Source organism: Anser brachyrhynchus (genome assembly GCF_964034855.1).
Source record: "Anser brachyrhynchus genome assembly, chromosome: 3".
Taxonomy (NCBI): domain Eukaryota; kingdom Metazoa; phylum Chordata; class Aves; order Anseriformes; family Anatidae; genus Anser; species Anser brachyrhynchus.
Genome location: NC_137696.1, coordinates 39,621,968 through 39,649,900, shown reverse-complemented (window position 1 = coordinate 39,649,900; position 27,933 = coordinate 39,621,968). Strand labels below are relative to the sequence as shown.

Below are 27,933 nucleotides of genomic sequence, written 5' to 3'. Positions count from 1 at the left end.
GAATCTTAGGTATGCTGCCAGTAGAGGAAATTTTAGTTTATGAATTAAATATAGCTCAAGTTTTTTCAGCTTTCACTCCACCTGGCATGTCTTTTGATGTGTAAAGCCCATCTGTTTGGAAGCATTCAGCACGGTTTTTTTTTCTACATGTCTGTTTCAGCAGTATTTCTGGATATATGACAGCACATATGGACCAGCTAGTAGCTTGTTTTAACTTCCTTACACTGAATGCTAACAGCTAAGCAACATTTCCTTGATGCATTTGAAACTAATAATATGCCATTGGACTTGTGCTTGAGGTATTTCTCTTCCTGTTCTAGGAAGAAGAAATGTGAGGTGAATGAGGCTGATTCATCAGATCTTTGTTGGTTCACATCACAGACCTGTGAATATTTTTGTATGGCTCTGACAGTGAAAGGAGCAGCTGGGTGGAAGTCTTGTACAGCGGTACAAGGAACAGGATTGCACAATTGCTTGTTTAGTATATTTACTAAAGTTAGATTACTTTTAGACAGATCTTTCCCTGAATTGCAAAAAACGTTGCACAGCACAATGAGTAGGAGTGTGAGGGCAGAAACAGGCATGGAGAGTGGCTGGATGGTCCTTTGGGCATCAGCTGTAGCTTGGGCTGGTTTAGGTAGTTTATTAGCCTATATTATCAGAATATATTCTGGTAGTCTTTCACAGTATTGTTTCTGGGGATGGCAGGAAGGAGGAACTGACCTCCTTCTAGCTATGCTGTTATCCTTGCTTACTATCTCATAGTTGTTAACCATTTCAGGACTGCAGACATTAAAGAATGACAAAACTTAAATGTATCCACATGGTAGGTGAACAAAGATTCTTAGTGGAGCCCTGTCACTGCATTGTTATTCCAGATACTGGACAAAATTTGACATCTGACTTCCTTCTGATGTCTGAAGGAATACAAAGTGTGTGTTTTCAGATGACTTTAGCTTTTCTAGGCTGGTTTGGCTGGAATCCAGTAACAGATAAAATGCAGAAAAAACAAACCACTTTGTAAATAAGCTGTAATATGTCAGTGGGAGAGTAAAATATACCTGACTGATTAAGGCGCAGACTTAAATAAACATGTTCTATTTTTAAAACAACAAAAAAAAGGTTTATTTCATTATGTGAAAAAGTAGAACTATAAAAGCACATAAAATAATAGATTTGTGTAGTATTAGATATTATATGTAGCTTTCCTCCCCCACACTGAAACCTGTGTCTTCATTTAAGACAACTGCCTCATTTAAATACCTACATCGGATTGACAGCTTTCCCTGGAAATATATGTGTGTCATTGTGTACGAGGTCTTTAAATGCTGAGGGTTTTTTCATCTTTCAAAAGTGACAGCTATTTTAACTTTCTACATTTACAATTTTGATTTCAGTTGATAAGGCACTTCAGTTTCCAGGTACTTGACAGCAAGAATCGTTGATTCCATTATTATGGGCAAGGAATATGTTTTGTTTGTGTGAAACTCAGTATTAGATTCCCTTTTTTTATTTGTATACACATATTTATACATATAAATGTGTATGTGTGTTAGATTTATATAAAAATACAAATTTTCATGCTTTCTAGGTAAATGATAACTTAAACCTTGACCTGTCAGATGACGAAGAGCTGAGGGAACAGTTGGATATGCATTCTATCATTGTTTCCTGCATCAATGACGAACCACTATTCACAGCAGAACAGGTGAAGTGTTCACTAAAGACACTGTTGTTCTTGTAGTACTTTCTTTTCGTCTGTAATTATCTTTTTGTTCTTCTTCCTTGCTGTTTACAATAGCTAAGCTTCTTAATTGTTCTTTTATTAGAGTTGTAATAATGTGTGAGATACTATTACGTCATTCAGATTTGAAAAACTTCTGGTTCTTCAGGTGAGGTTGATAGTCAGGGTTTTTGAAATCTTTATACCCTTCTTATCATGAATTAGTCAGAAATACTACTAAACTAAATACATGGATTAAGAAGCCAAAATATTTTCAAAATGGCGGTATTGTTATGATGTTTGTAGTTTTCCAGCCTGACAGCATGGACATTCATATCCACGTATGGCTTTGCGGTTACTGAGAATTCTCTGAAGCTTTTGTCTAATATGAGAGCAGATCAACGCTTTTCCTGCTAAGCATTTGAATTACTTGGTGACTGAAGGCTTCTGTTACAAATCCACAGTTTTAAGCTCTCTTGAGAATTGCTCTTTTGAGTGAGGTTAATGTCTGTCCACTATGATCCTGCTTAAGTAAGCAAATGCAAGGGTGTATGTTCTTGTTATTTCAGTGGTTATCTTTGAATTCTCATGAGCATGGTTACTGAGAGTACAAGAGCTGGGATTGCTTGAGCTGTCTTTGCTCTTTTTTTACTGCGAGGTGGATTTGAACAATGTCTACAGCCGTTAAACTTGCAGAATTTGATCTGTTATTTATTCAGCTAATAATTTAGCCTGTAGACATACTTTTCAGTATAAAAATGAACATAAGTTCTTTACGTGCAGGATTTCTGTTCTTATACTTTCTATCTGGCTCAGATCTTATCCCTAGGGAAGGGAATCAGCTTCAGGTTATGATGGATCAGTTCATAAAACTTCACATAAGCACAGCAGATTATCAGGTTATTCAGAACTTGTTTTGGCTGACATTTTCATTTTGTCTGGAAGCAATTTCGTATTAATGGTAAAACAATTATGAGAACAATAAACTAATACCGATCTGAATGAACAAATAATATGCAGTATAGTATAAAGAAAAAAAATAATAAAGAGGATGTAGTTTGGATGGCTCTGAGGAAATATTAGTACTATTTCTTCTGATAGTCATATCATGGGACTCTTCCATTCTGATCTAAGTACCAGATTAGCAGGAAGATTTTGTCATGTTGGAGGAGATGGAGAGAGAAATACTCAGACTTTAAAGAGCTGAGAACAGAGAATTCCATTTGCAGTAGATGGCTTTGTTTGATGTTTTTTAATGTCATCTTTGTTCCATTTGTGCTGAATTTTCAGTAAAAGAGGCATCCATAAAAGGACACAAGAGTTTTGCTTAGAAAGTATAGTGAAATTTGGGGGTATGAAAAAAATGTGATTGTTTTGTTTTTCCTTCAACTGAATACTCTGGAAAGATAGTCCAGCTTGCTTATTCCAGTTCAGTTCTCTTAGGCAGAACCCTGTGTATCTTCGTATGGAAATAGCTGTATGGTTTCAGCACACTGCTTGTAGAGAGGTCACCAACACACCAGGAAAAGATATTCTCAGAGAATGAGGAGGAAATATCAATATGATTTTGTTTGTTCTTCTGAATCCAGTCTCAGTATTAGTTTTGTCCAGCAACATCTGTGCTAATTGAAAGTAAAAAAACACTTAAGCTCTTAATAGATCTGCTTCAAATTGCAGGCTGTTTCTCTTCTTGCAGTGAGGATTTTCATAAGGATTTTCTTTTTTGAAGGTGATTGAAGAAATAGAGGAAATGATGCAGGAATCACCTGATCCAGAAGATGATGAAACGCCCACTCAATCCGATCGTCTCTCCTTGCTTTCCCAGGAAATTCAGACACTCAAGAGATCCAGTACAAACAACAGCTATGAAGAGAGTAAGTGATGTTTATTTAGTATTTTGTTCTTATGTCTATTGAAAATACTTTAATGGGTAAGATTGCCATGTACTTGATCTATAGTGACTCATTCTTACGAAATTTCTGCATCCAACAATATTTTCAAAATGTTTAAATTCTCCCAAAAGGAGAAACTAGAATTAGAACGTGAATAGAAGACTTTTCATAATTTAGAATAAAAATAAAACTTCATAACATTTATAATGTACTGAAGCTTGATTCACTGTGATGAGAGCCTTTCATAGATAATGTGAGAAGCCTATTATTTTTATTAAGCTTTATTAAATTATATTCTGAAACTAAATGCTTTTTTGAAGCCACTGTGCTATTGGTGTTTAAGGAGATGAGCTAAAGCTCCTGAAAGCTATGTGGTAGGTAAAAGAAAATGGTGTTTCTTTGGTACTGTTTCAGTCACTGCAACTTACCTTGATACATAGTAACACTGAAATGAAGAAACCATTGCTTTTTTCCTACCTAAAGCCATTACCATTTCTCTCTCCACCCTTTCCATTCCTCTTCAGAAAACTTAAGAATTAAAAAACTTTGTGTTGTCTTCTACACAGAGGAAATAATCTGCTCTTCCTTTTATAAAAGAAGTAACTACATGTATAGCTTAAGTGTAATATTTGGATTTGTTTGCAAAAGAAACCTGTGATTAATCAATTTCATGATGGAAATTTGTTTCATCTGCTTATTTGTCAAAATCTATTTTAGAAGGTGATAGGAACGCATCTGCTAGCACATCCTACTACTCTGTGACCTTTTAAAAGTTTGGTGCTTTCTTTCCTGTAGTCTGGGTCAGCAGTATAAATTCTACAAATGATTCAGAAAACTGGCTGACCTTCTGTGACATGACTTACAGTTTCTGCTACATTTCAGATTTATGGAGGAGATTCCATTTTCATGGTTGGACTCATAGCTGTCTTAACACATAAATTTCAGGAATGTGAAAGCAAAGTGTATCTTGCTCAGCAGGGCTTCCTGCTCTTCTGACAGTTCCATATGTCCTTAGGTTTGGAGTTAATCAAGCTTGCTTTCTATTCCATATCATATTTATTTTGCTTTGCCTCAGGAGCTCATCTTCTCTGTTGCATCTTTATGGATTAAAGGTCAGCCTTGACCAAATAATTCCTTGAGTTACTTTGGCAGATAATTTAACTTTGCTTCATCTGTTTCTCAGAATCTGCTTTCACATCTCTCAGATCACTGTTTTATGGAAAGCTCTTGCTACCTTTTTTATGTGCGAAGTCACTTCAGAATTAGTCTGCGTATCTCCAAATTTCTTGCAGGTTTTTCCTGGAAACTGAGTATGTCTTTTGTAGGACAAGTCAGAGGTGTTATTCTTTAGGTCTGAGAGAAAGAAATCAGTTTGTATTTGATCTTTTCGTGCGGAAAGACTTGTATTAAGACAGTCCAAAAATAGAAAGTTACAATTCTGGTTACACAGATTAGTCCCGTAGTGTACAAATCTAAGATTTAATCCAGGTAGTCTACTGAATTTGAATTATTCTGTTTTCGCTCACCGGTATCGGGTGAGTAATTTCTATGTAGCACCTCTGTAGCCTTTGATCATGACAGCTGATCAATCATAAGTCAGGATTGCAGCTGAATAATCTGTCCCTCTCTTTGGGGTTTTGAACAATTGGTTTTTAGGCTGTGAAGCTGGTTCTTAAGTGTTGGAACTCACTGGTGTTCTCACTGTTCTTTTTTCATGAAATAAAACAGTGGTGCAACCGATGTTTTTAATCCTGTCCTCTGTACTGAATGCATATTACATTTAGTCATATTAATTTTTTTCTCAATTTCACAGACTGTAGGGCCTATTACGTCCCTTGCACACCCATACACCAGAAAATCCTGTATCTACCTTTTTTCTCCTTTATGTTTGAGTTGATGTTGCTATTTGCAAGTACTGACAAGCATAGTTGACTTTGCAAAAAGTTAGTGCTGTGCTAAGACCTACTGTGGTATGCAATGACTGCGAATACGGCTGAGATGCTGTTAGGCACAGAGGCTATCACCTGCACGCTGCATGCTTAGAATAGTTTAAGCAACAGCTTAAACAGGTGGTGGACAGTTCAAACTACTTGAAACTTAGAGCCTTTAGCATACTGTACTGTCACAGTATTCTAGCAGAGTTTAAGGCCTTAAACTACCCCCCAAAAAAATGTGTCTCATTGCCGGAGAATTGCCCTAACAGGTTTTGTCGCTTCTCCTTTGGTAAAGGAAAAGGAGCTTTCTCCAATTAGTTTTCCCTGCTGTCATCTAAGAGAGAGAAAAACATTTCACCTACTACCTTTTTTAATGCTTTTTTTTTCCTGAGAGCTATACTTCATTGTAGTTCCTGGGCTTATCTGTATTTTTCAACACTTGCCCATGAGCACTTTTCCTTACAACAGTTTTTTTGAACATAAAATTTGAACATAACCAAATAATTGCAAACACCTATGCAGTGTCTTTAAATAGATTGTACTCTTCAGTGTAACCAGCACTATCTATTGTTCAAATGCCAATGAAAATGATGTCCTTTGACATAGCATCTGGGACTTGATAGTTCCCTACGTACGCCATATGTAAATGGAGGAGTGAGTACCCAAGCAAGCCTCAGAAGGTTCTTTGTGGTCCTAATTCACTGTCTGTAGTGTGTTACGAAATGGTATCTTTAAAATGCAAAGCTCAAGGGTTTGTTTTGTTTCTAAACCATCATTTTACAGGCTTCTGGTGTAGCTTTGACCAATGCAGACTCATGCTTTCTCAAAACTACTAGTACTTATTTTTGCTTGAAATGAACCTATCAGCCTCTTTTGATCTAGGCCCTTGTTTCAGGTGATACAAGGCCATGCTTTTGATTACAATCCCCAGCCAAAGAAAACTTGGAGGTTTCTTGGTTTTTTTTGTTTGTTTGTTTGTTTGTTTGTTTTACTACTAAAGGCATCTAAAGAGCTTATTGTAAAAGTTTGATCTTTTATTAATATGCTTGCACACCTCACCAATATCCCTACGAAGATTCCCTCACAGTGTGTTTACAGTTTCTGTATTATCGTATCCAAGGATTCCAGCAGTGTCAAACTGTTGATTGTTTTGTAGGAAAATATGGAAATCTTTTATTTTGAACAGTGACTGCCAATGGAAGATAAAAACAAAGATATTAGTATTGTAAGTTTAGTGCTTACTTCAGCTTCCTTAACTATGGCATTCCCTTTCTATTTGCAGATTGTCTCTAATTTCTCAGAAATAAACAGAAAGTTTAAAAATCTTATTGCCATTCCGGTTTCCTGTGTGATGAGTTTATTCCTTTAGGAATATTGTTTTGTTCTATGTAGTTTTAGAACTGAATTTTTTGTTTAGAAAAATTTCAGAGTGCTTTTTTCATGCAATCCTGAACATATTCATATGCTTAAAATCTTGACAGATTACTTTTTATACGAACTATTTATAGGAGTAAAAAGATTATCTGTTGCTGAGTTAAACGAACTGCTAGAAGAAATTGAGACTGCTATTAAGGATTATTCTGAGGAACTGGTACAGCAGTTGGCACTACGAGACGAGCTGGAGTTTGAGAAAGAAGTAAAAAACAGCTTCATTTCTGTCCTCATTGAAGTACAAAATAAACAGAGAGAGCACAAAGAGACGGCAAAGAAGAAAAAGAAGCTGAAAAATGGTAGCCCTCAGAATGGGAAACAAGAAAGAGGTCATATGCCTGGAACAGTAAGAATATTTTTATAACTGCTTATGCATTCAAAATAACTTGGTTTTCTTTATGGAAAAGTATTAGTCCTAGATTAGAAGAAGATAGCTGGTATACTTTCTTCCATGCATTCATTCACAGGTGGTTTTTTTTTTCCTCAAATTTGTATAAGGCGTTAGTATACTATACTATACTCTCCTCATACTCAGAAAAGGAATTTTGATGTTTGCAAATTTGCCTGGACTCAAAATACCCTTCTTGCAAAAAATGTTGTCTTTTGATGTTCTGCGTTGTGTTCTATTATCAGACTAAGTAAATTTATTAATCTGTTTTGGTTTAGAGTGAATTTTAATATGTGTACCACTATTAGTCTTGTAGGACAATCAGTATTGTTATTGATGTAGCTGCTCAGCTATTTATTAATCATGTTGATTTGGGGCTAAAAAAATAAGTCTTACCCTGCACCTCTGAACCCCGTGGTAAAGTTATCTCCAATGAAAGACAGCGTGAGGCCAACAGTTAATGCAGATGTACATGGAGGAAGTAATTTGGTTTGTTCTTTGCAGAACATAGCAACAAAAGCAAAAACATCTTTCAAACTGAGTTTGAGTAATAGGAGGTAGAGAATGAGAAATTAGGTCACTACCTCGTCAATGCAATTTTATCTGTCTTATCTGTCCATGGTAATTTTACATGGGATGATGATGTTAGAATTTCTAAGCAATAGGATGTGGAAAATGTGCTTAATGTATTGGGGGTCTTGGCTAAATCCCAGAAAGAATGCTTCAGTTTTGCTTCAAAAGTTTCTTTTTCAAACTTAAGTGATAAACATCTGTAATGAAACGTTCTTCTTCAGAATTTATTTCTAAACTTATGAGAATAAGATAACTGCAATGTAACCCAAAGATAGTTCTGATCTTGTCTGAAAGGCAGGTCCTGACAGAAAACAGGCCTGACATTCATTCTGGTCTTGGACTGGTAAATCTCTTCTTGTACTTTTTTTTTTTCACTTGTGGAAAGGGAAAGACAATGTGGACAGATTTTATTAAGCATTATATTAAGATCTAGGCAATGTTTACTAAATTAAAATGTTTAGTTGATACACTTGGCATCTGCACAAGGAATTCTACTGATCTTTATCACTTCTATTAAGAGCATTTTATGTAAATTTGAAAACCTTTACTGACTCTAATCAAAAAGTCATCCTTTGTGTATACAGCTAAGTTTTAATGGAACTCTAAGGAAGAAAGTGTATGTCAGGAAAACAATACAGAATTTTCATCATTTTGGAAGAGCAAATTGAAGAGTTCAAATGTACTCCTTTTTGGTTCTCAGTCATGGAAGAGCAAAAAAGTGTTATTCTAACAAGAAAGAAAAGTACTTGGTTTTGAAACTTGAGTCAAGTGATTTATTACCTTAGTTAGTTTCAAGTTTAGAGTCCTGAATGATGCTTTCAAATATAAATGCATGTGGTCCTGAAACAAGACACTCTCAAGTTTGGTTGCTTCAAGGTGTACATATCCAATTGCTTCCTGAGATGGGTTGAGCAAACTAGCTCCCAAATGAGACTGTAGGCTTAGTGTGTGTGGTTCTTTTGAAAGAAGCTTCCACTATTATTAAGTAGATTTGGGAACCTTCATCCAGAAGCAAAGGTGCAAGGTTCTTTCCTTCAACATTTTTTTTTAAGTGCAAAGAATGCACATACAAGTAGTAGTATGTTCAGATGACCTTGTGAAGAAGAGTTTTTGCGAATAAAATTAATAATACATTCACTAAAACTATAATGAAGTCTCATTTAAATAGCAGTACTTGGGAATAGGATTAAATTACTATATTCTGAGAAAATCAATTCTTCTGTAGATACTCTAGTTAGATTTTAATAATTACAGGTTAAAGTTCATTATTTTTGATACAGGCTTTGGGTAAATTGCTTTCTCATATTTCCAAAACTTTGCCTTATTTCACAAGGGCAAGCTAGGGAGTAATTAAAAATACTCAGGTCTTGGAAGATACCAATTACTCTAAGCAGGATATCTTGGAAGAGTTAAGATAGCTTTGGTAACATCTGTGTCTTTATTTACTGACCTCATTGTGCTTTACAAAGCAAATGAATATGGTATTCCAGCACATTTTATTCCCCCTCTTCATAAAGATACACATTCAGATAAGTATGCTGAAGTGTGCACATCATACTGCTCTCTGTCAACAGCTTGGCAGTCTCCTCTTTTTATATTCTTGCCAGTTGCTGAATGTTATATTTAACTTTAAACATTAAAGTTGTTCTTTTTTTACTTGTCTTCTTCTGCAAGGAAAAAATTACAAAGTGCAAGAGGAAAATTGTGGTTGGATTGTATATCAATTTTCCTTCAATTGGATTCTATGTAATGGAGCTTGAAATTAATATGGATGTTTTATGAACCAATTGTGTGTATTTTATCATATGACAAAAAATGGGGAATACTGTTGACAAATAATTGTTGCTTCAGTTGTGGAAAAGGAAGCATGAAGGCATTAAATGTTTTAAAGAAGTAGAAACTGAAATGATTGCCTCTGAACAATATTTCTGATAGGTGCTTAAAATCTCAAAAAATGGTATCAGTAGTTTTAGAAGTATATTGCTCAAACAAAAATAAAGGAGATTGTACTGTGAACTGAACTTGTACCGTGAACTGAAGTTGAAAAAATATTGCTTTGTACATTTAAAAACGAGACACCGAACCTTAAAACACAAGTCTCAAATTTAAAAATAAAAAAAAAAGGTCTGCAGTGTGAGGATTTGTTTAAATGTAATTAATGTTTTTATGTAGATATACATTATAGCTGATACTATTAGATTTGCTTTTTATTAATAAAAACTTAGTGGTTGAATGAAAAATCGGAAATGTGCTGAAATACACCTTAGAGCTTGTCTTTGTCATTCGTCTTACTGTTGTAGTCTTGATAAATGCTGATTAATAGTCTTCTGAACTTTTCTCTGTCCCTTTTTTTTTTCTCTCTGCCATGTTTTCACTACCTTTAGCGCTTCAGCATGGAAGGGATCTCAAATGTCATACAGAATGGCTTCCGCCACACGTTTGGAAACTCGGGTGGAGAGAAACAGGTGCTGGGCTATCCTCTGTTTCCTTATTCTTTGCCTGCACTTTTGGTAGGAGCAGAGATCTTGAAAATTGCCAGTAGTTGAAGATAAATGCCAAGACAGAGGAAATAGAGCAAAAACGTTGGCATCGTAGTCTTTCCCTGCCTCAGGACTCTGATCAGCCAACAGTCTCTCCTTCTTTCTTCAACAGCTTGAGACAGTTCAGTCCTGATGCACTGAAATAATAACCCTTATTTGTTATTTATTTGTTACACCAGACTAAAAGTCTGTTTTGGCATAATGCATATTTCAGATATATTGCATGTCTGTAAAAATCTAATATCCAATAGAAGAATATATATGAAGTTAAAAACACCATTTCAGCCTTCAGCATTAAGGACTTTGGTAATGTCTACAATGGAATAAAAAATGGTTTTTTTCTTCTAATGTTCAGAATTGGTATGTTTAAAAACTGAGTAACATCTGCAAAATGCATGAACTATATTGTATGTCCTTTTGCCATTGAAAACTGCATGATGCTAAAAGCAGCCAAATGTATGCAATACAGATTACTGATATAAAAGCACATAAGCCAAAGGCAGGTTTTCAATGACTATTTCAATGTTGAAGGTTACAGCACAGCAACCCAGCTTCGGTGGGCATCACTGTAGATGTTACATACACCTAAGTATTAAGATTTCTATTATTTATTCCATAATAATACTTAACTATATTACAGAACTGTAACATTTATGTATTTAGCACACATTACAAAATGCTGGTATTTTGCATTATTTAACACATACCCGACTCATTATAGTTTGTGTAATTATGTAAGAGGGGCAAGTGAGATTTTTTTTTTTTCTTCTTTGTGAGAAGTCCAAAGTCCATTCGGGCAACAAACGGACCAGCAGCTTAGGAGTCGTGATGGATTAAGCCTTTGTCTGGAAGGCTGGAGTATCTTGCAGATAGGTTCAGGAGGTTAGACAGCTCTAAAGTCATTCCTGAATCATGAGATTAAATCATGGATTTAGCCTCTTTCTCTAGCAAGGTGTATATGTAAAAGATCATGAATGCATACGTAGATGCAGCTATTTATCATCTGCTTTGGGAATCTTGAACACATGCATAGAACTAACCCAACAGAATTTTTATCACCTTACATTATCTCAATTCTGGTCGTGTTATAGCTGTGCTGGGTTTTTTTTGGTTGGTTTGTTTGGTTTTGGTTTTTTTGCTATTGTTGCTGTCTTCACCATTACTAATAAAGATACAGGTGAACAGCAGAATTTTAGCTATTTTAACTATAATATATTTTCCTGAAGTGAACGTACGCAGCTGTGCTAGTCCCTCTTTTGATTCTCAGACTTCTTCACCTTTTTTTCTTGGACTGTCTCCTAACTTTCTAAGCATAAGGATCTTATTCATTTATTTACAATGTCACTAATGGGTTAACACTTCCAGTTAACTTACTAATAATGTTCATCACAATGATTGTGCTTTTCCCCTGATTTATCTTGTGCTATATCCTTGTTAGCTGGGATATATTTTGTTTTCCTTTCCCGCATCCTAAAGCCAATCATGGAAATAACAAGAGCTTAAAATGAAAAACAGTAGAGAAAGGTAGGAAAGTGTGATACCAGCTCTTTCCTGATTTAGTCCTGGAAGCCCATTTTTTATGGCATTTGTTTAAAGTCTGTTAATTGAGAGAGCTTTTTTCTGTAAATGCTTTCTAGGTAATGCTATGAAACTTTGCCTGCAGCTCCTGTGCTTGTAATACCTATTGTGTTTTTCACTTGTTTGTTTTTCCTTTGTCATTTTACCAAACTGCAGCCCTGCTTTTAAAATGCTGGTGTCTTTTTCTTACTGCAGCAAATTAGAAAGGAGAAAAAGTATCATTATATGCCCAATAATGGCTGAGTTTAATCTAATTCTGTTTAGTGCAGCTCTCAATATTTGAGTGGTTTTTCAGGGTTTTCATTATAAACTCAAGTTCAGGTGTTTTCTGCTAGCTGGGAGGAGTTAACTGTCTGGAGTTCTGTTGAATAAAAAACATAAGGGTGGACAATTTCTTGTACTCCTTACAAGGTAGAAGTTCCTACCCATTCAATCACAGCATAAAGCTCCTGACATGTTCAGTTATTTCAGAGCTCTCTTCAGTCATTTTGCCACCTTTAGTATTTTCTGGGTAGTACTATTCTGACAGGTAGGCAGGTACTTTCCTTTTTAAAACTTTAGTCTTCTTCTCTTCTTTTTGTCTTTGAGACCTGAGTAAAAATGACTTAAAATTTTTCAGCATCTTCACTGATGGTAGAGTTTAAAGAGAAACTTCCAGTGAGAGCCACCAGTTCCCATCTGATAGTGCAGCTGGAGGAGAGAAAAAAAAATAACTGCATAAAAAGCATCAAAATGTTGGCAGTTCTTTCTGTGATCATATCTCCAGAAGGAATTTCAGGCTAGTCATCTTCATTTCATTTTTTAGGCATTTTGAACATTTTTTATGTGTGGTTACAGATTACAGTGGGAATTGCTGCTTATTATATTGTCAAATCTGTGTCAAAAATGTACAGGTCACAGTAGATTTAACACTTGGGCATGTCAGTAAGCTATGCTTGAGACATTGTTTTTTCCTTTTCAAAACATGTCATCCTTCACACAGCAATTCAATGAATGAGTTTTAATAGTGCTGTCATAAGGACTTACACCAGGAAAGTACTGGTGAGAAAAACAAGGTGATTTGGGGAAACAAATTATGTGATCATTGATTTCTTCATTGTAAAGGAAAATTGGTAGGTAGAGTTTACAGGGGAAGGAGAACAGGGGCTGCGTATTTGGTCCAGTGAAACATGTTGCAGTAATTTATTGGGTAGGTAAAGGGTAGAACACTGTTTTATTCTGAAGGCTGGAAATGACAGCAAGAGATCTGATTTCTGAGTTGATTTATCTGCTTTCATCTCTGACATATGCAGATTTAACAGCCTGATATTTAGCTATTGATTTTCTTACTTTTAGGAATAATGCAAATCTCTAATGATACCTGTTTACATCTGCTGGAATAGAAACTGAAAACTGCCTCTTGGGTGATTACTTTGGAAGCATTGCGTACTTTCCTCTGCTGTGCAAGGTGGATGTGAGAAAATGCTAAAGTAGTAGGGAAGGAGTAAATTGCCCTGTGTTTGCATGAAGTTTCTGGTGAGGTGTCAGCACAGCCCATACAGTGTGCTCCGTTAAGTTACACAGGAGCAAGTCTGTCCAGCTTTTAGGCAAAGGATATGCTTGGACATGAGGTGTGTGATCCCACTGGTTGTGGCTGGGTTTGGCAACATTAATGGTCCCTCTGCAAATAAACCTCTTCTCCAAAGCCCGAGTTACACTTGACTCTTGCTGAAGTGCTGCTGCTGCTACAAAAGGAGACCTGGTATAAGATGTCTTTTGTCACTGTTACATGGAGAATCACATCTCTCAAACTGAATGAGATTAAAGGTTGCTATATCCTCTACCACGTATCTGTTAACCCAGAAAAAGGTTCCAATTAAATTCTTAAAAATTGATTTGAGGGAGATTTCAGGAAGCTTTCTCATTAGGAAAAATTCCAGTGATTTCAGTACTCTTGAAATGCAGACCTCTTTAAGAATATACGTTCATAAAGGCTGCATAGTAGGATGTAGCCTAAATTCAGTTAATAAGTCTTAGAGCAACAGGGTTACTTCAAGAATTTCAAAGGAAATCTTGATTGTACTCCAGATACAAAAATCCTGAGAAAAAATATGAATTATATTTGTTGAAAAGCTGATGAGAATGAAAGGTTTCAATAAAGAGTAAGCAGAAGAAACATGGAGTTGGGTTGATACTATCTGCTAATGTACTTTACTATTAAAACTGAGAATTGAAATAAAAATCCAAATTACAGGTTCTCATGTTTAATTAGGCTTGCTCTGTGCCTTTTGGTTGGAAGTTTATAAGGTCAGAAGGTGAAAGGTGTCTGTGTTCATTTTCACCTAACTGTAGCGTAGACTATTTTACTTTGTGCAGAGGACAGATCAACCTCAGAGCTGGGAACACTCAAGATCCTGGGAGTGTTTCATGTACGTAGAGTTAAGCAGTGTGAAGAGTTTTTTGAATACTTATTAACACACTTGGACAAACCTGAACACCTTATTTCATGTATCCCCTGCAGCCTCCATCAGTTGTGCTCTGGAATCCTTTAAAAAGCTGATGGAAAGCTGATGGCTATCGGTTTCCCAAGTGATTTGAAGGCAACATAAATATTTATTTGGAAATATTTTTTTTTTTTATTATTTTTTTTAAATGTCCTTTCTGGGAAGAATTACTTTCTGATTTTTGATATGACTGGTGTCACTTGCTTATAATATATTATACAATGGTTTAGAAGCTCATGTGAATATTGTCCATCTGCATTTTGTAGTGTTGTTTGAGGGGAAGTGCTGAGGTGGTTGTTCTTCCAGCTTTTGTAAGAAGTGCTTTAAATATATGAAGGACTTGGGGTTGACATCTGGAAAGTGGAGAGGAGAGATTTTTGCTATTAGGTTTTACTGTTGCTGTGCTCTAGGTTCAGAGAAAGAAACCCAGTTGATATTATATACAGCTTTTTTGTTTGTTGGATTTTTTTTTTTTATTTTGCTTGTTTGTTTAGTGTTTAGCTGCAGGGGTTTTAAAGCGATGTTTATGTAATTTGGAAAAAAAAATAGTTTGGCTTCTGTGATAATAGCTTTGGGGTATGAGAGGTAGAATCATTTGTGAAATATGATCTTTTGAAAAGCTTTTATTTGTGGCTAGCAATTTTAATAGCTACAGCATTCACAAAAGTCAAGTAACAGAAATAGCATTAAAGGACTTTCACGTAATTCTGTTTTTCATTTGACAGTATTTAACGACCGTCATTCCATATGAGAAGAAGAATGGACCCCCATCTGTTGAAGATCTTCAGACATTAACCAAAAGTGAGCATATGAAATTCCCCTCACTGATCTTGTCTTCCTTTTATTTTGAACCGTGGTTACTTCAACCAGTGAATCAGTTATTTATTTCCCTCTCTCTCTACGGTATTTATGTAAATTTGCATGATTTTTAACCATGCATTTTGGCCAGTTTTTCCTCATCTTCTGAGGTCTTCTGAGCCTTCATAGAATATTGCTTTTCTAGCTATTTTCTGAAACCCTGAAGGCTTAAAAACTTGCATGTATCAGAAAGCAAAGATTTGCATATTATTTCCACAGATGGAGCCTTATGGAAATACTTTACCATATGTCATGGAATTAACAGCGATGTCTTTCTGCTACCTTATAGAACCTGAAATACCCTTTTTTGTTTAAACTTGCTGAGGTTACTGTAGTGAATTTTAAAGAAAAATCTGAATGCTGGAACACTTATGATTAATAGTTTAATTGTACGTGATTGCCTTCAAGATAGTCTGCTTCTCTCTGTTGGTGATTTGGGGGGGGAGTGGAGATTGGTTAATAAATGTTAGTAATTAGGAAGCGTAAACCAAGCCTGAGTTTAAAGAGTGTTCTAAATAGACCTTTCTTCCCATCTTTTTTAGGCCAGATTCTCAAAATTAATTATCCGTTCTAAGTCGTCTGTGTTTTACTCTAATTTAAATGAAAATTAAGTTTGTATCTTTAAATATATGTATATATATATATATATATAATTATTAAAGTGATTAAATGCAGCAGAGCTTCTCTGGGAATCAATGGCATCTACTTCATTTGAGGTTTATAGGAACAGTTTAAAAACAGATGATAAAATGTCCTGATGTATTTGATAGAAGCATAGAATGGTTTGGGTTGGAAAGGACTAGGATCAGGTAGTCCAACCACCCTGCTATGGGCAGGGACTTCTTTCACTGTCAGGTTGCCCAAAGGTTGATCATATCACACTGCAGGGCTTTGAATCTAATGACATCTTAAGCTACTTTTCAGCTGCATAGGTGGATGAAGGATAGTGAGAAACTGGTTGTTCATTTCCTGGAAAGAGAAAATAAATATTGGAAAGCGTTGTCCAAAGCTTTGTCTTATGCTGTACTTACAAACACTCATATCTTGCTTCATCATAGAAGTTGGAATAAAACACTCATTATATTTGGAGTTCAGGCTCACGTGAAGAATTTGGAGCTTACGAAATTCTGCTATTCAGGATAATTCTGTACTCTGGTTCTTTCAGTCATGTCAAGAGCACTTAAAGAACTGTCATTGCTTTTGACTATGGAGTAGCAGACAAGCTTATACATGTCAAGTTGCTTAATTTTGTGCCACTTTTAAATTTTGAACCATAAGCCAGCAGTAAAAATAATTCCTGACATTCTTACATGCTTACATACTTCTTGAACCGTAAGAGATGTAGTACGTAAAATTTGAATCTTCTTATTGAATACAGTGATTGGTATTAAACTTAAATGAGAGAAATTACCGAATGGCTGAGGTTGGAGGGGAGGCTGGGACCCCCTGCTCAAGCAAGGCCACCTAGAGCAGGTTACCCAGAACCATGTTCAGATGGCTTTTGAAGATCCCCAAGGAGGGAGACTGCAACCTCCCCGGGCAACCCATGCCATTGCTCTATTACCTGCACAGTAGAGAAGCGTTTCCTGGCATTTAGATGGCACTTCCTGTGCTCTAGTATGCGCCCATTGCCTCTTGTCCTGTCCCTGGGCACCACTGAAAAGAGCTCAGCTCCATCCCATTTGCATGATCCCTTCAGGGATTTAAATACACTGATGAGATCCTTCCCTGAGCCTTCAAATCTACAACAGGCAGTTACACTGAATTTCTGTTGTCTACCAGGAAGCTATTTAGTGTATTCTTTAAGAGTGTCTAGATGTCTAAATATGCAAGGGCTACTTAAGTCTTCAGTGTAGTCTTTACAGTAATTCTCTGAAAGTTACTGTTTGTAGCTAATAAGCAGCTATTGGAGAGAGTAAATTAATCAACTGTAGTATTTGTAAACTTTGAGTGGACAACAGCTTTAAAAGCTTCAAAATAAGAATACTTTGAGGGAATTGGGAATTCTCTGAGGTAAATGCAGAATCCTCTTTGGTAAAAAAGAACCCAATGCCTTCTAAACATTTTTATTACTTAACTAAGGCAGTGTTTGTTTGCAGTGCACATCTACTAAATTCCTGAAAAAAGAACAGCTCTAAAAAGTAGGTAAAGCCATGAATCACTCTAACACACATAGCCCTAGGTAGTCTGATTTTCCTCATGTTCTGCAGATACAACCTTGGGCAGGAAACTTTTCCATAAGCATAAAGGGGTATTTGGCACCTAAATCACGTTCAGGATTAGTTTCCTTTGAGTCTTTGAAAAGATCGGGGAAGATCCGTGGAACAAACTCCTTGTCATCTAGGAGAATATTTGTGTAATTTGCTTTAGAATGCTTCAGATATCTCACCCAGCTGCAATTCAGAGTCAAAGCTTAGAAAACAGTTTCCTTCTTCCTATTTTGAAGGAGATGGGGGTTTTAAGAAGGCAGCTTAGGCTAAACATATTAGATACCTAACTACATGCGAGTATTGTGTGACTCAGCACAAATATACACCTGTCATAAAACTTGTTCCTTCTTTTCATCCTTTAGTTTATCATTCCAACAGTTTCTCTCTGAGATTTGATTCTCTTTGGAACATTTTGATTAGAGACTGTGCCCTTCCCCGTGATTTAGTACAAACACTGTTATTTCTTCAGAAATATGCAAGGATGGGCAGTTTAAATTTGTTACCAGTCTCAAAAAATGGCACGTAGACAGTATTCTAAGTGAACTCCAAATTCAGTCTTATTTATGATTTTTCAAGGCTACAGCTGTTAATGTTCACTGTTTTGGAGGGGGAGCATTTTCAGCCAGTCATTTACAGCAGTGTTTCTCCAGAAAAATGGCGTTACTGCATGATTCCAGGTGAAGAATAAAAGGAGGAGAAATTAAGTAATGGAGCGTGCTTTTTTACCTAAGATCTCCAGCCCTCCAGCAGTTGTTACTGTATTTCAGTTTTGAATATGGTGATTTCATTTAGGCAACATTTTTCATGGGGGTGTGCTTTTTTTGTTGTCATGACTGATAACATTGTAATTAATTAACCATGTAAAATAGGTCTCTGGTATTCATTTATTGTGAAGTTCAGTGAGAATTACACAAGTGAAAGGTGGAGGGTTTTCTTGCAAGTATGATATGTAATACCTGTATGAGCAGTAGAAACAGCTTCGCTGTTTTTTTGAGGAGTGTTGTCTTCAATTTATGACTAAATATCTGAAACGTTTTTTGTTGGTTTTGTTTTCATACTTCAGTCCTTCATGCCATGAAAGAGGATAGTGAGAAAGTGCCAGGCTTGTTAACAGACTATATTTTAAAGGGTGAGTATGTTTCCTAGCCAAGTATTTTATTTTTTTTGAAATGAACTTATTCAACATACAAGGTGCATTTGAAAAGAATAGTTGTGCAGCAATCGTGAATTATGTTGCTCTTTTATCACACAAGGCTCTCATTATGTCAGGGGCTGGTGAGCATATAGTTCATAAATAAAAAGTGTTTCTTTTGTTCATGATAATACAATATAGCAAAGCATGTGATGTATGTTCAATAGCTGAATGACATCAGCAATAGCAGAGTAGTCTGGCTTAGAAAATTGAGTGGGTGTAGTTAAAAACCTGTGTTATACAGAATGTGAACTCAAACTATGTATCGTAATGCATTTGCTAAATTAAGTGCTTATAGATTTGTTTAAAAAAGTGTTACCTTCTGATCAATATTATTTTATTTTTTACTTACATGTTTAAACTTCTTCAACTTTTATTTAAAGTTTATTTAAAGTTTGTGTAGTAATGGATTATTTTCCAGCCTCCAGTGCATTGTTTTTATTAACAGAATGCCAGATGTTGAAAATCATTGCTTGCTTTAGCTCTAAGGAGTTGTTCCAGGTAGTTTCCAGGACGTTAAACGCTTTTCTTCTGAGATTTTTTGCCAAGATCTTAAAAATGTTTACATTCTTACTTAATCATTGGCATGTACGTGGTCCCATTTTCTTTAGTGTTTAAATACGCATCAAACTCCCAAGATCTAAACAAACAGGTGTACAGAAGGTATGACGGATGCCATTTTATTTGCCACCCAAGCATATATTGCCACCCAAGCATATATAATGTTCTGTTTCAAGTTCATACATTGCAAAATTTTTCATCTCTTTTGGTATCATGCTTTCCAAGTCTTGTTATTTTTTTTCAAATATAAAAATTTGACTTGATTTCTCCCATGTGTTTTTTAAAAGGTTTTTCTATTTCTTACAAAGATGGTAACCACACATCTCAAAGAGATTTGAAAGTACTTTCAGGTTAAAGTTGTGGATGAAATTCAGTGTGCTGTTGCTTCAGAAAAACTGAAAAGAGAGCCACACAGTATTCTAGAAGCTTCCACAGACTTCCTGTTGAAAGAGGCTCATTTCTAATTTCTGTGTAGCATTGCAGAACTACCACATATGGAAAGAACGCTGAGGTCCTTTCAGTTGATTCCTTTGATTTCTCCATTGTTTACTTAGCCGTTCTGAAAATCTCTTATGTTAGACATGTATTTGCTTATGAGCTGAGAGCCACTTCGGCTGAAGATTTTTTTAACGGTGATGGCACTAAGCTTTAGTTCTGTGAAGCAGAATTTTTGACCCAAGAAGATGACCTATTGGCAGTAATTAAAGCTGTTTGCTTTTCATCATAATACATCTGGTAGAAACTGAATGGTGTTCATTACAGCATCTCCTCTTTTTAAAGAATGGCTATCTAGAAAAGCTTTTAAATTACTTGGATACTGAGAAGGAAATGGATGCCTTGGGAAACAGGAATCTTCTGCATAGAAGACTTGTAAAAACAGATTAGCTGGACATACAGCAGGATGATCTAAGAAGCTTGATGCTCATTCCCATTTCTGCACGCTCATGACTTCAAAGTCACCAGGAGTGTCGTACCAGCTAATTGCACTAACAAAAAACTTCATGCTCACATTAAATGTGTTGGATCAAACAGTTCTTCGTATACTTCCAGGGAAGCATTGTTATCTCTAAATTGTAGAAAACAAATGATGGGAGTTTGAAGAGTAATCTCTTGCTCACATTACTCATACTGAAAGGAGGAGATGACTTCCCCTCGGCTACCGTGATTACTGAATTAAGTAATCAGGAGCTAAGGCTTTCTCACTCTTCTGGGGGTTTGTTTGCACAATGGCCAACAGAGTTACCAAGCACAGAATCTTTTTCTGTCACTGTAGCCTTAACTGAGCTTTGTATTGCTATGTTTAGATTGTTAAATATTTCTAGCTCACCTGGCAGCATTGTATTATGATGTAGATGTATCCTGTAGAACTGGCAAAATCTTATAACTTCAGAAATAACTGGGATCTGTTTCTCTACTTCTTCTGCTGCTAATGCTTCTGGCCTGAGGCCTCACTGAGACTTCATACATGGAAGAGTACTTCCAGACACCTGCCTTTTGTCCAAAAGTTATGTTTAGAGCTTGTTAAAGGGAGATCAGATGATTCTAAAGAATCACTCGAAAGAACTTTCAGTTCAGCTTTTGTATCTAAAATTCCAGCCTATCCCCTGAAATTAAAGATAAAAGGAGTGACCTGCTTTTTCAAGAGTCCATTTTTTTTCACTGGAATGATTAAAAATGTATTGGGCAAGGTGAAAATGATTATAAGGATTTAGGGGTTTAAATTTGTTTTCCAAAAGAAATTGGAGGATAACAAGTTCTGGACCCAGTAATCGTCTGTATGGTGTAGTGATAATTATATCCATTTTGCCTTTGTTTACTCTGTGAGACAGCTATTGTCTTACACTGAATGGATTTAATCTCTTTTTATTAAGCTTTAATCAGGAAATGAATTTTTGAAACTTGTGAGTTATATCGCCAAAGATGTGTAGTTAAAATGTTATTTTTTTTTATTTGAGAATTATTTTTCCCAATCTTCCAACAAAAAGCAGGCAGTAAATTATATGTGACAATAGGAATTGTGTAGCTTTATGGAAAATTTAGAGTGGAATTTGTCTGCATAGTTATGAGCTTTCCAACTCTATATTACATTTCACACAGCAAATAAATATTTTAAAGACCCTTAATGATTTTCTTAAAATGTCACTATTTATTTTATGTTTCTTAAAAAAAATAGAACATGCTAGTCTTACGTGGGTGTTATATCTGTCTGCAGAATTAGTAATAAACACCCAGATATTGTCAGTTACCACTGAAAAGCTACTTTGATTGTTTAGAATCAAGAGCTGAAGAACAAGTATCAGTGAAAAAGAGATTCTAACAATTTCCGTAGTATTGTTGGCATAATATAATGGGACTAATAAAAGAAGAATGCTGTGAACCTGGAAGGTGAATGGAATCATAAGATCAAGCTGTAAGTGTTAATTTTACAAGGAATCTTCGTGCTGCTGTTCTGATATAAATTTGCTTCAATTTCTTTTTGTTTCTCTTTTCAGAATTTCTTAGTGTTTTATAAAAGCGTTATCTTGAATATTTTGAACTAAATGTAAAAATAATTATAAAGTTTGTGAAAGACTAAATTTGCATCACGTAGGAGGACACACCAACCCCACCATATGTGTCATCTAATACTTTATATCTTCATTTAATGATGATCGAGTAACTTTGTTTTGGCAAGGCATTTTGGTCAAGAGCTGGGGCACGGGGCTGCAACTTGAAAGAGAGATCTGCAACTAGATCTGCTCTTGACCTGCTGTGTTATCATGGATGTTTTTTCTTTTTCATAACTCGCAATACGCAAAAGTGTCAGCTAATGCATCTGAAACACTGGAAGGAGAAATCCTCAGAACATTGGCTGTGCAAATGAGGTATAACAAAGAAATGAAAAAAGCCAATGCAACTCAGAGCTCTTTACGCTGGGACATTACCCTTTTTATGTTAGGAAGGAAGAAAACTTCATATGCATTTCTGAACAGGTTTACTAGTTTTCAAATGATTTCAGGTGTCTGCTTTTTTATTTTATTTTTAAGCATCTTTTCCCAATTTCTGCTGCCCCCTTGTGTCCCCCAAAATGTTAAAAATAAATATATTATATATATGTATTCCACTTAATTTTTCCATATATGTAAGTCCCTTTTTCCAGGGATCAATTAGCTCTCCCCTGGATCCATTCCACACGGAGTACCTCTTCAGGGGTACGTTTCCAAAAGCTGGCCAATGTACACATTCAGTGTAGGATATTGTACACTGCAGTAACTTCTCTTGTTCATGTTACTCCTGGTACAAACAAAATTCTTTGAGGGTTGTTTTGGTTAGCTTAATTGGGGGGGGGGGGGGGGGGGGAAGGGGTAGTTTTCCTTTTCAGTGAACATTTTTGTTCTGAATTTAGCAACAAAAAGTAAGGGTAAGGGACTTAGTGATTTGCTTTGCAAGTATGTAGTAGTTCTTCCAACAGCGTATGGTTCATACTACATTTTACAGATTTAGAATGGAAGTATATTTTAAAGTGGAATTGATCAGCAGTTGTAATTGTCCTTGCATTTTTCTGTATATGATTCTTTTAATACATTAATATTATTAGTATATTTTACCACTAGGGATTATGAAGCAGAAACTGAGATTTGAAAGAAGGTGGGGGTGCATTTGCTGACAATGAAGTCAAACCAGCACTGTTCAATTCTTGATCTTAGAAAGCACACTTTCAGATTGAAGCTGGCAGCTTAGATAGCTGACTGCATTTAAATGCTGATTATCCTCGTCTTTCGACTGATCTTTTTTGATAGTTTAGCAAATGCAATGTGCTTTGAAAACATTGCATCTGTTTCTATTAAAAGGCCTATGCAAGCAAACTTACTTGTGCACAAATTAACTGTAGAATGGGGAGCACAGATGGAGATATTCTTGTCATATCTTATAGTTGCATTGTTTTTTTAGGAGTCACAACAAGAATATGTGCTAAATCCTTAGATGAAAGCATGTTTTTATTGACTATATCCATTGATTTTCTTTTTTTCCAGAAGCTTTTGGTCTTTCTTCTTGCCTGTATAGTGTAATCCCTTTGTTTGTTAAGATTTATCTGTCAAGAACAATAATGCAACAAATAGTAGCATTATTGCCACTATTATTATACTCCTTGGAGTATCCAAGTTTGGGTTGTTTTCTGAAGAAAATGCCTCAGTGCAGTTCTGTTGTCTGTCTCTTTGGGCTCATGATTAATATTTGCCAATTTCATCCTCATGTGACAAAGCGAAGGGTTGCAGGAATAAAAAAAATGCATTTCACAAATATACTTTACGGAATTGCATTTATGTAGAAGACAGAAATCGCTGTTTCTGTTGGGCTAAAGGCTACTGGCATTTCAAATCCAACATCCAGCTGGCCACTTAGCTTTTAAGTATTTGCATGCCAGTAGGTATACTTACAGTAGCTCCTATCAATCTGATGAGAATCTGATGGGGCATGATGAGAAGAACAAACAGTATGGGGATAACCTGCTGGGGTTCACAACAGATTTAAAATAGAAGCTGAAGAAGGCATAGTGGGAATGGGAATTAACTAATTTTATTTTTATGGAGGTAAGGAGGGATATCTGAGGAAATCTGCAGAAAGTCAGGGTACCTAAATTGAACTAAAGAAGCAAATCAATACATTTCATGTACATAATCAAAATTTTAGGGATAAGTTGTCTGGTATCACATCTAGATATGTTATTTCAGGATTATTAGTTTTTACTTAGTTTTTACAAAATTTGAAGCTTTAACTTTATTTAGTGGTATAATTTTGGGATAGAATTTGTTACCAGTACAGTACACAAACTGTGAAAAAATCATTCACTGTATCCCTGCAAGGTTGTTTTTCCTCTATTCAAGTGGAAATATGAAGTGTAAATAACTGTAACATTCTTAAAAGCATAATTAGTGTGTGTGTATATATATATATGTATGCATGTACCGATAGCTAAAATAAATGCTTTTGAAATCAGATGTATCTTGACAGTAAACTGCTTTAAGATAGATCTATCACTAAGCTCTGTGTTCTTGTCCAATTGTCCTTAATTGCAATGTAAAAATATAGTGCTAAATATAATATGCTATATGTTGTCAGTGAATAACATAGATGAAATGTGTAGTGTTATTTTCTGTTAGGCTTTTTTTCTGAATGTAGATGTCTTGAAAGTAGAATCATTTTTCATCTTGCAGCTTGTTTTCCTATTACTTGTCTGATCTTTTAGGCTTCTAGTAAGGGCAAAACAAACAAGCAAACAAACAAAAAGGTTTATTGTTTTAAATTAATAAAACAAGAACTTAACCCTTGTTTTATTCGTAAAGTATTCCAGTATGTCATATAACAGGAAGATTTATTTACTTGTCTTTGAAGTTTCTGTTTGTTACACCTGACTTCTTTATTTGCTTTTGTGTTGTGCTAGCATTGGTTTGAAAGCTGGATTGCTCTGAGGTTTGTCATGTATGTGAAACAGGAATGAGAAGCACGTGAAGGACATGTCTTGTCTTCCCACTGTGTGTGATTCAAGTACATGCACCAGATTTAGAAACTAGAATTAGAATCCCAAATTGTCAGTGCATATTAAAACATAACTGCATGTGTCACCTTGTATTTAATGTTCTGTTCTCTAATAGGACGCCACAAAAAGCACTGTTTAAGACATGACCTTTAGTTAACTCATTTCTGGATAATATTAGTTAAAAATAGTGGGTTGTGTCATTTAATTCCGTTCTGAGAAGAAGATGGTATCTTAATTGTGAATTTCAACTAATTTCTAGATTTTATTGTGTTACTGATAGGGTAGGATTCAACATTTAATTGTTTTTAGTATATGCAATACACTTTTTTACAGAATAACTTCACTGATGTTTATCCAAATGTATTTGTGGTCTTTTGCAGTTCTGTGTCCTACATGAAGAGGGCTGCCTTTCAGAATTAACTGTGCTCCTTCCTGTGATGAGAAGCTTTCCATGGATATAACTCAGTTTTGTTTTTTTTTTTTCCATTTGGTACTATACCTAAACCAGTAGGCATTTACCTCCTCTGTGTGTGTGTGGATTTTCTGATCCTGCAGTACGTCCTCCGGGCATGACAACTCATCCATTTTAACTTCTTAATAGTGCAATGAACTGGAGCAGGGAACAAACACTGTACAGTTTTACTCACATTGTTCTGGCTTTTTAAAGTCTATTTTTACATTGTATAGCATGTAGTAAATCCTCCTGCACATTTTGTTGTTGGAAGGAAAAGAAAACTTTGAATAATGTAAATAAAATATAAGACTAGTTTTAAGGAGTTCATATTTAAAAACATCCTTAGTTCCTATAGCAAAAATGATCGCAGTCCAAACCTGAAAAAAAGATTCAGATGAGTTCTTCAGGAAGCACTCCAGAACAGTGTTGGTGGAAGTTCGTTTTTGACACTTCTTTTTAAACAGTAACTTAGATTGAAGTATGCACCATTATTGCTCACATACTGAACTTATGAACCGCATTCTTTAATGATTTGGCATAAGTAATTGTATCAAGTATCATTGTTACCTAACAAACATCAGAGTAATGTAATATGTCATATTTAATTGTTTTTATTTTATTAATGTTCATGTGGCTCAGATATTCTCCCATATTGCTGCTATTATTTTACTGTTTTTAATAGGTGTTTGATCTTAATGAATACGCTTCAATATATAAACATTTTGAAAGGCTGTATCTTTTTAAAAATACATGTACAGTTTGGGAAAAAAAAAAAAAACTTGCACCTGGATTCCAAGTTAGTATTATCTTGAGACCTTGGTCATTGTGTATCTTCAAACTTTACTACAAATCTCTCATATATGCACTGTCTCCTCTATGATGATGTATCTGCGTTCAAACAGATGAGAATGTATTTTGAAAATCCTGTAAAAGAAACGTACCCCAGAATCTCAATATTAAATATTTGTCACAAATCCATTTTGCCAGTCTTAAAGATTAGACTGAAATATAAGGACTACTGCTGAAAACAAAGGACCTATTTTCTAGTCTGAATTCCTATTAATTCTATATGAGATTTTAGTACTTTATATGTGAAAACACTGGCAGGTAAGATTATAAAGAGAGAAATGTCTTTTCTTCAAACAGTTGTTTAAAATCATCATTTTTCTTTCTTTAAGCTGATTCATTTTGGTCAGTAAAACAGTCAGTGTGAATTAGTTTCATAATGCTTTGCTTTTTTTTCTAAAGACCTTGGCATTTTTCTTTAGTCCCTCCTTCTGTTGCCAAAATTATCAGAGCTTAAAATTTTCATCCTCCCTCCCTCTCCTCTCCCCTCTCCTGATGGCCATCTTGCCAGCCTGATCAGCAGTAATGGGTCTTCTGCATAAGTGTGTCATACATGAGGAATATTTTATCGTTGCTTCATTCTATTTCATTAGTGGTTTCTGTAGCAAGAAAGAAGCCATTTATTTCTGTAGCTCATTGTGTTAGAAGCTCATTATGGCATGTTTTTATATAGAAATGCTTGCTTTTTACTATCAATACCTGAAAACTGACTAAGGGAGACGACCCTATTTTTTTCATCTTTTTTTAAAATGGTATATATGTTGTGAAACACATTTTGTCTCCAAATGAGATATCGTCAGAGATTTTTTTAATATGCTTCTGAGGCCTGAAGCGTCTTTAAATGGAATGAGGGGGGAAAAAATAACTGCAAAAAGTATGGACAAATTTTGTGGTGTTAGTTGTAGCGAGCCACATTTTGTGATTTAGTCACAAAATACTAAACATAATAAAACTTGAAAGAAAACCAAATGCTAAAAATCAACACCAGCTTCAGTGCACCAAACATCTGCTGCGGTATATTATGCCCTTCATCAGACTTATAAAAAGTACCTGTTCAGATTATGAAAAAAAAAAACATTTTCCTTGTGTATAAAATCCTGGCATTAAACAACAGTTGCCAAAGCCATGTTTTATATGGCAAATCTTTTATATATACATATATATCTATATAAAAGTAAAGCTCAACACATATGAGTAAAAAGAACCAAGCAAGCCTGCTTTTCTGCTGAGTGCTATGTACTTCAGATTCTCTGTAATGCATCCTTTTTTGAGATCCTTTATTGAACCTTGCATTCTTTCAGCAAGCTGGACGACTTCATTCATTTTAGTTTGTGTGTGATAGCTGGAAAATGGTCACCCAAGTGTATTTGCTGGCAAATACCTGAGATTTGGAAAAAATGCATTTGTACTGAAGTCTGTTCAATTTTTAATATGAAGAGTCCTAGAAACAATGTTTGCTTAACATCAGTGAATTATAAGTTACTTAAAGATAGGTATTGGTATAATTTGATTTAATAGCCTTTTTAAAATCCAACCTTTTTCGTTTTTCTTTTTAGCAATTCAGCTATTTCATTTGATACGATTATTCACTTACTGATAGAATGAAATTTTGAGTGAAGGGCTACCTGGGAAGCATGTCCAAGGTAGTGAAGAATCCTTAAGTATGTTTTCTTGACTAAGGAAAGAAACTTGACAACAATATTGGTTCCTTTATGGTGAAAGATAATGACCTAGCTGGTATAGGAAACTGGT

At 35.3% G+C, this 27,933-nt stretch overlaps 1 protein-coding gene across 2 annotated transcripts in view; it reads left to right on the top strand.

The window, feature by feature from the left end:
- FEZ2 (fasciculation and elongation protein zeta 2) overlaps positions 1-26,367 on the top strand; it is a 29,588-nt gene extending 3,221 nt beyond the window's left edge. Inside the window, exons 3-9 of one of the 2 annotated variants that reach the window (XM_080583959.1) lie at positions 1,592-1,708; positions 3,453-3,597; positions 7,058-7,326; positions 10,326-10,406; positions 15,268-15,343; positions 18,674-18,739; positions 25,262-26,367. In XM_080583959.1, coding sequence (XP_080440085.1) covers positions 1,592-1,708; positions 3,453-3,597; positions 7,058-7,326; positions 10,326-10,406; positions 15,268-15,343; positions 18,674-18,739; positions 25,262-25,278 — 771 coding nt within the window. In that variant the 3' untranslated portion in view covers positions 25,279-26,367. The remainder of the gene's footprint in view (positions 1-1,591; positions 1,709-3,452; positions 3,598-7,057; positions 7,327-10,325; positions 10,407-15,267; positions 15,344-18,673; positions 18,740-25,261) is intronic. The other variant, XM_080583960.1, reaches the window with a different exon arrangement.
- Positions 26,368-27,933: the final 1,566 nt, after the last annotated feature.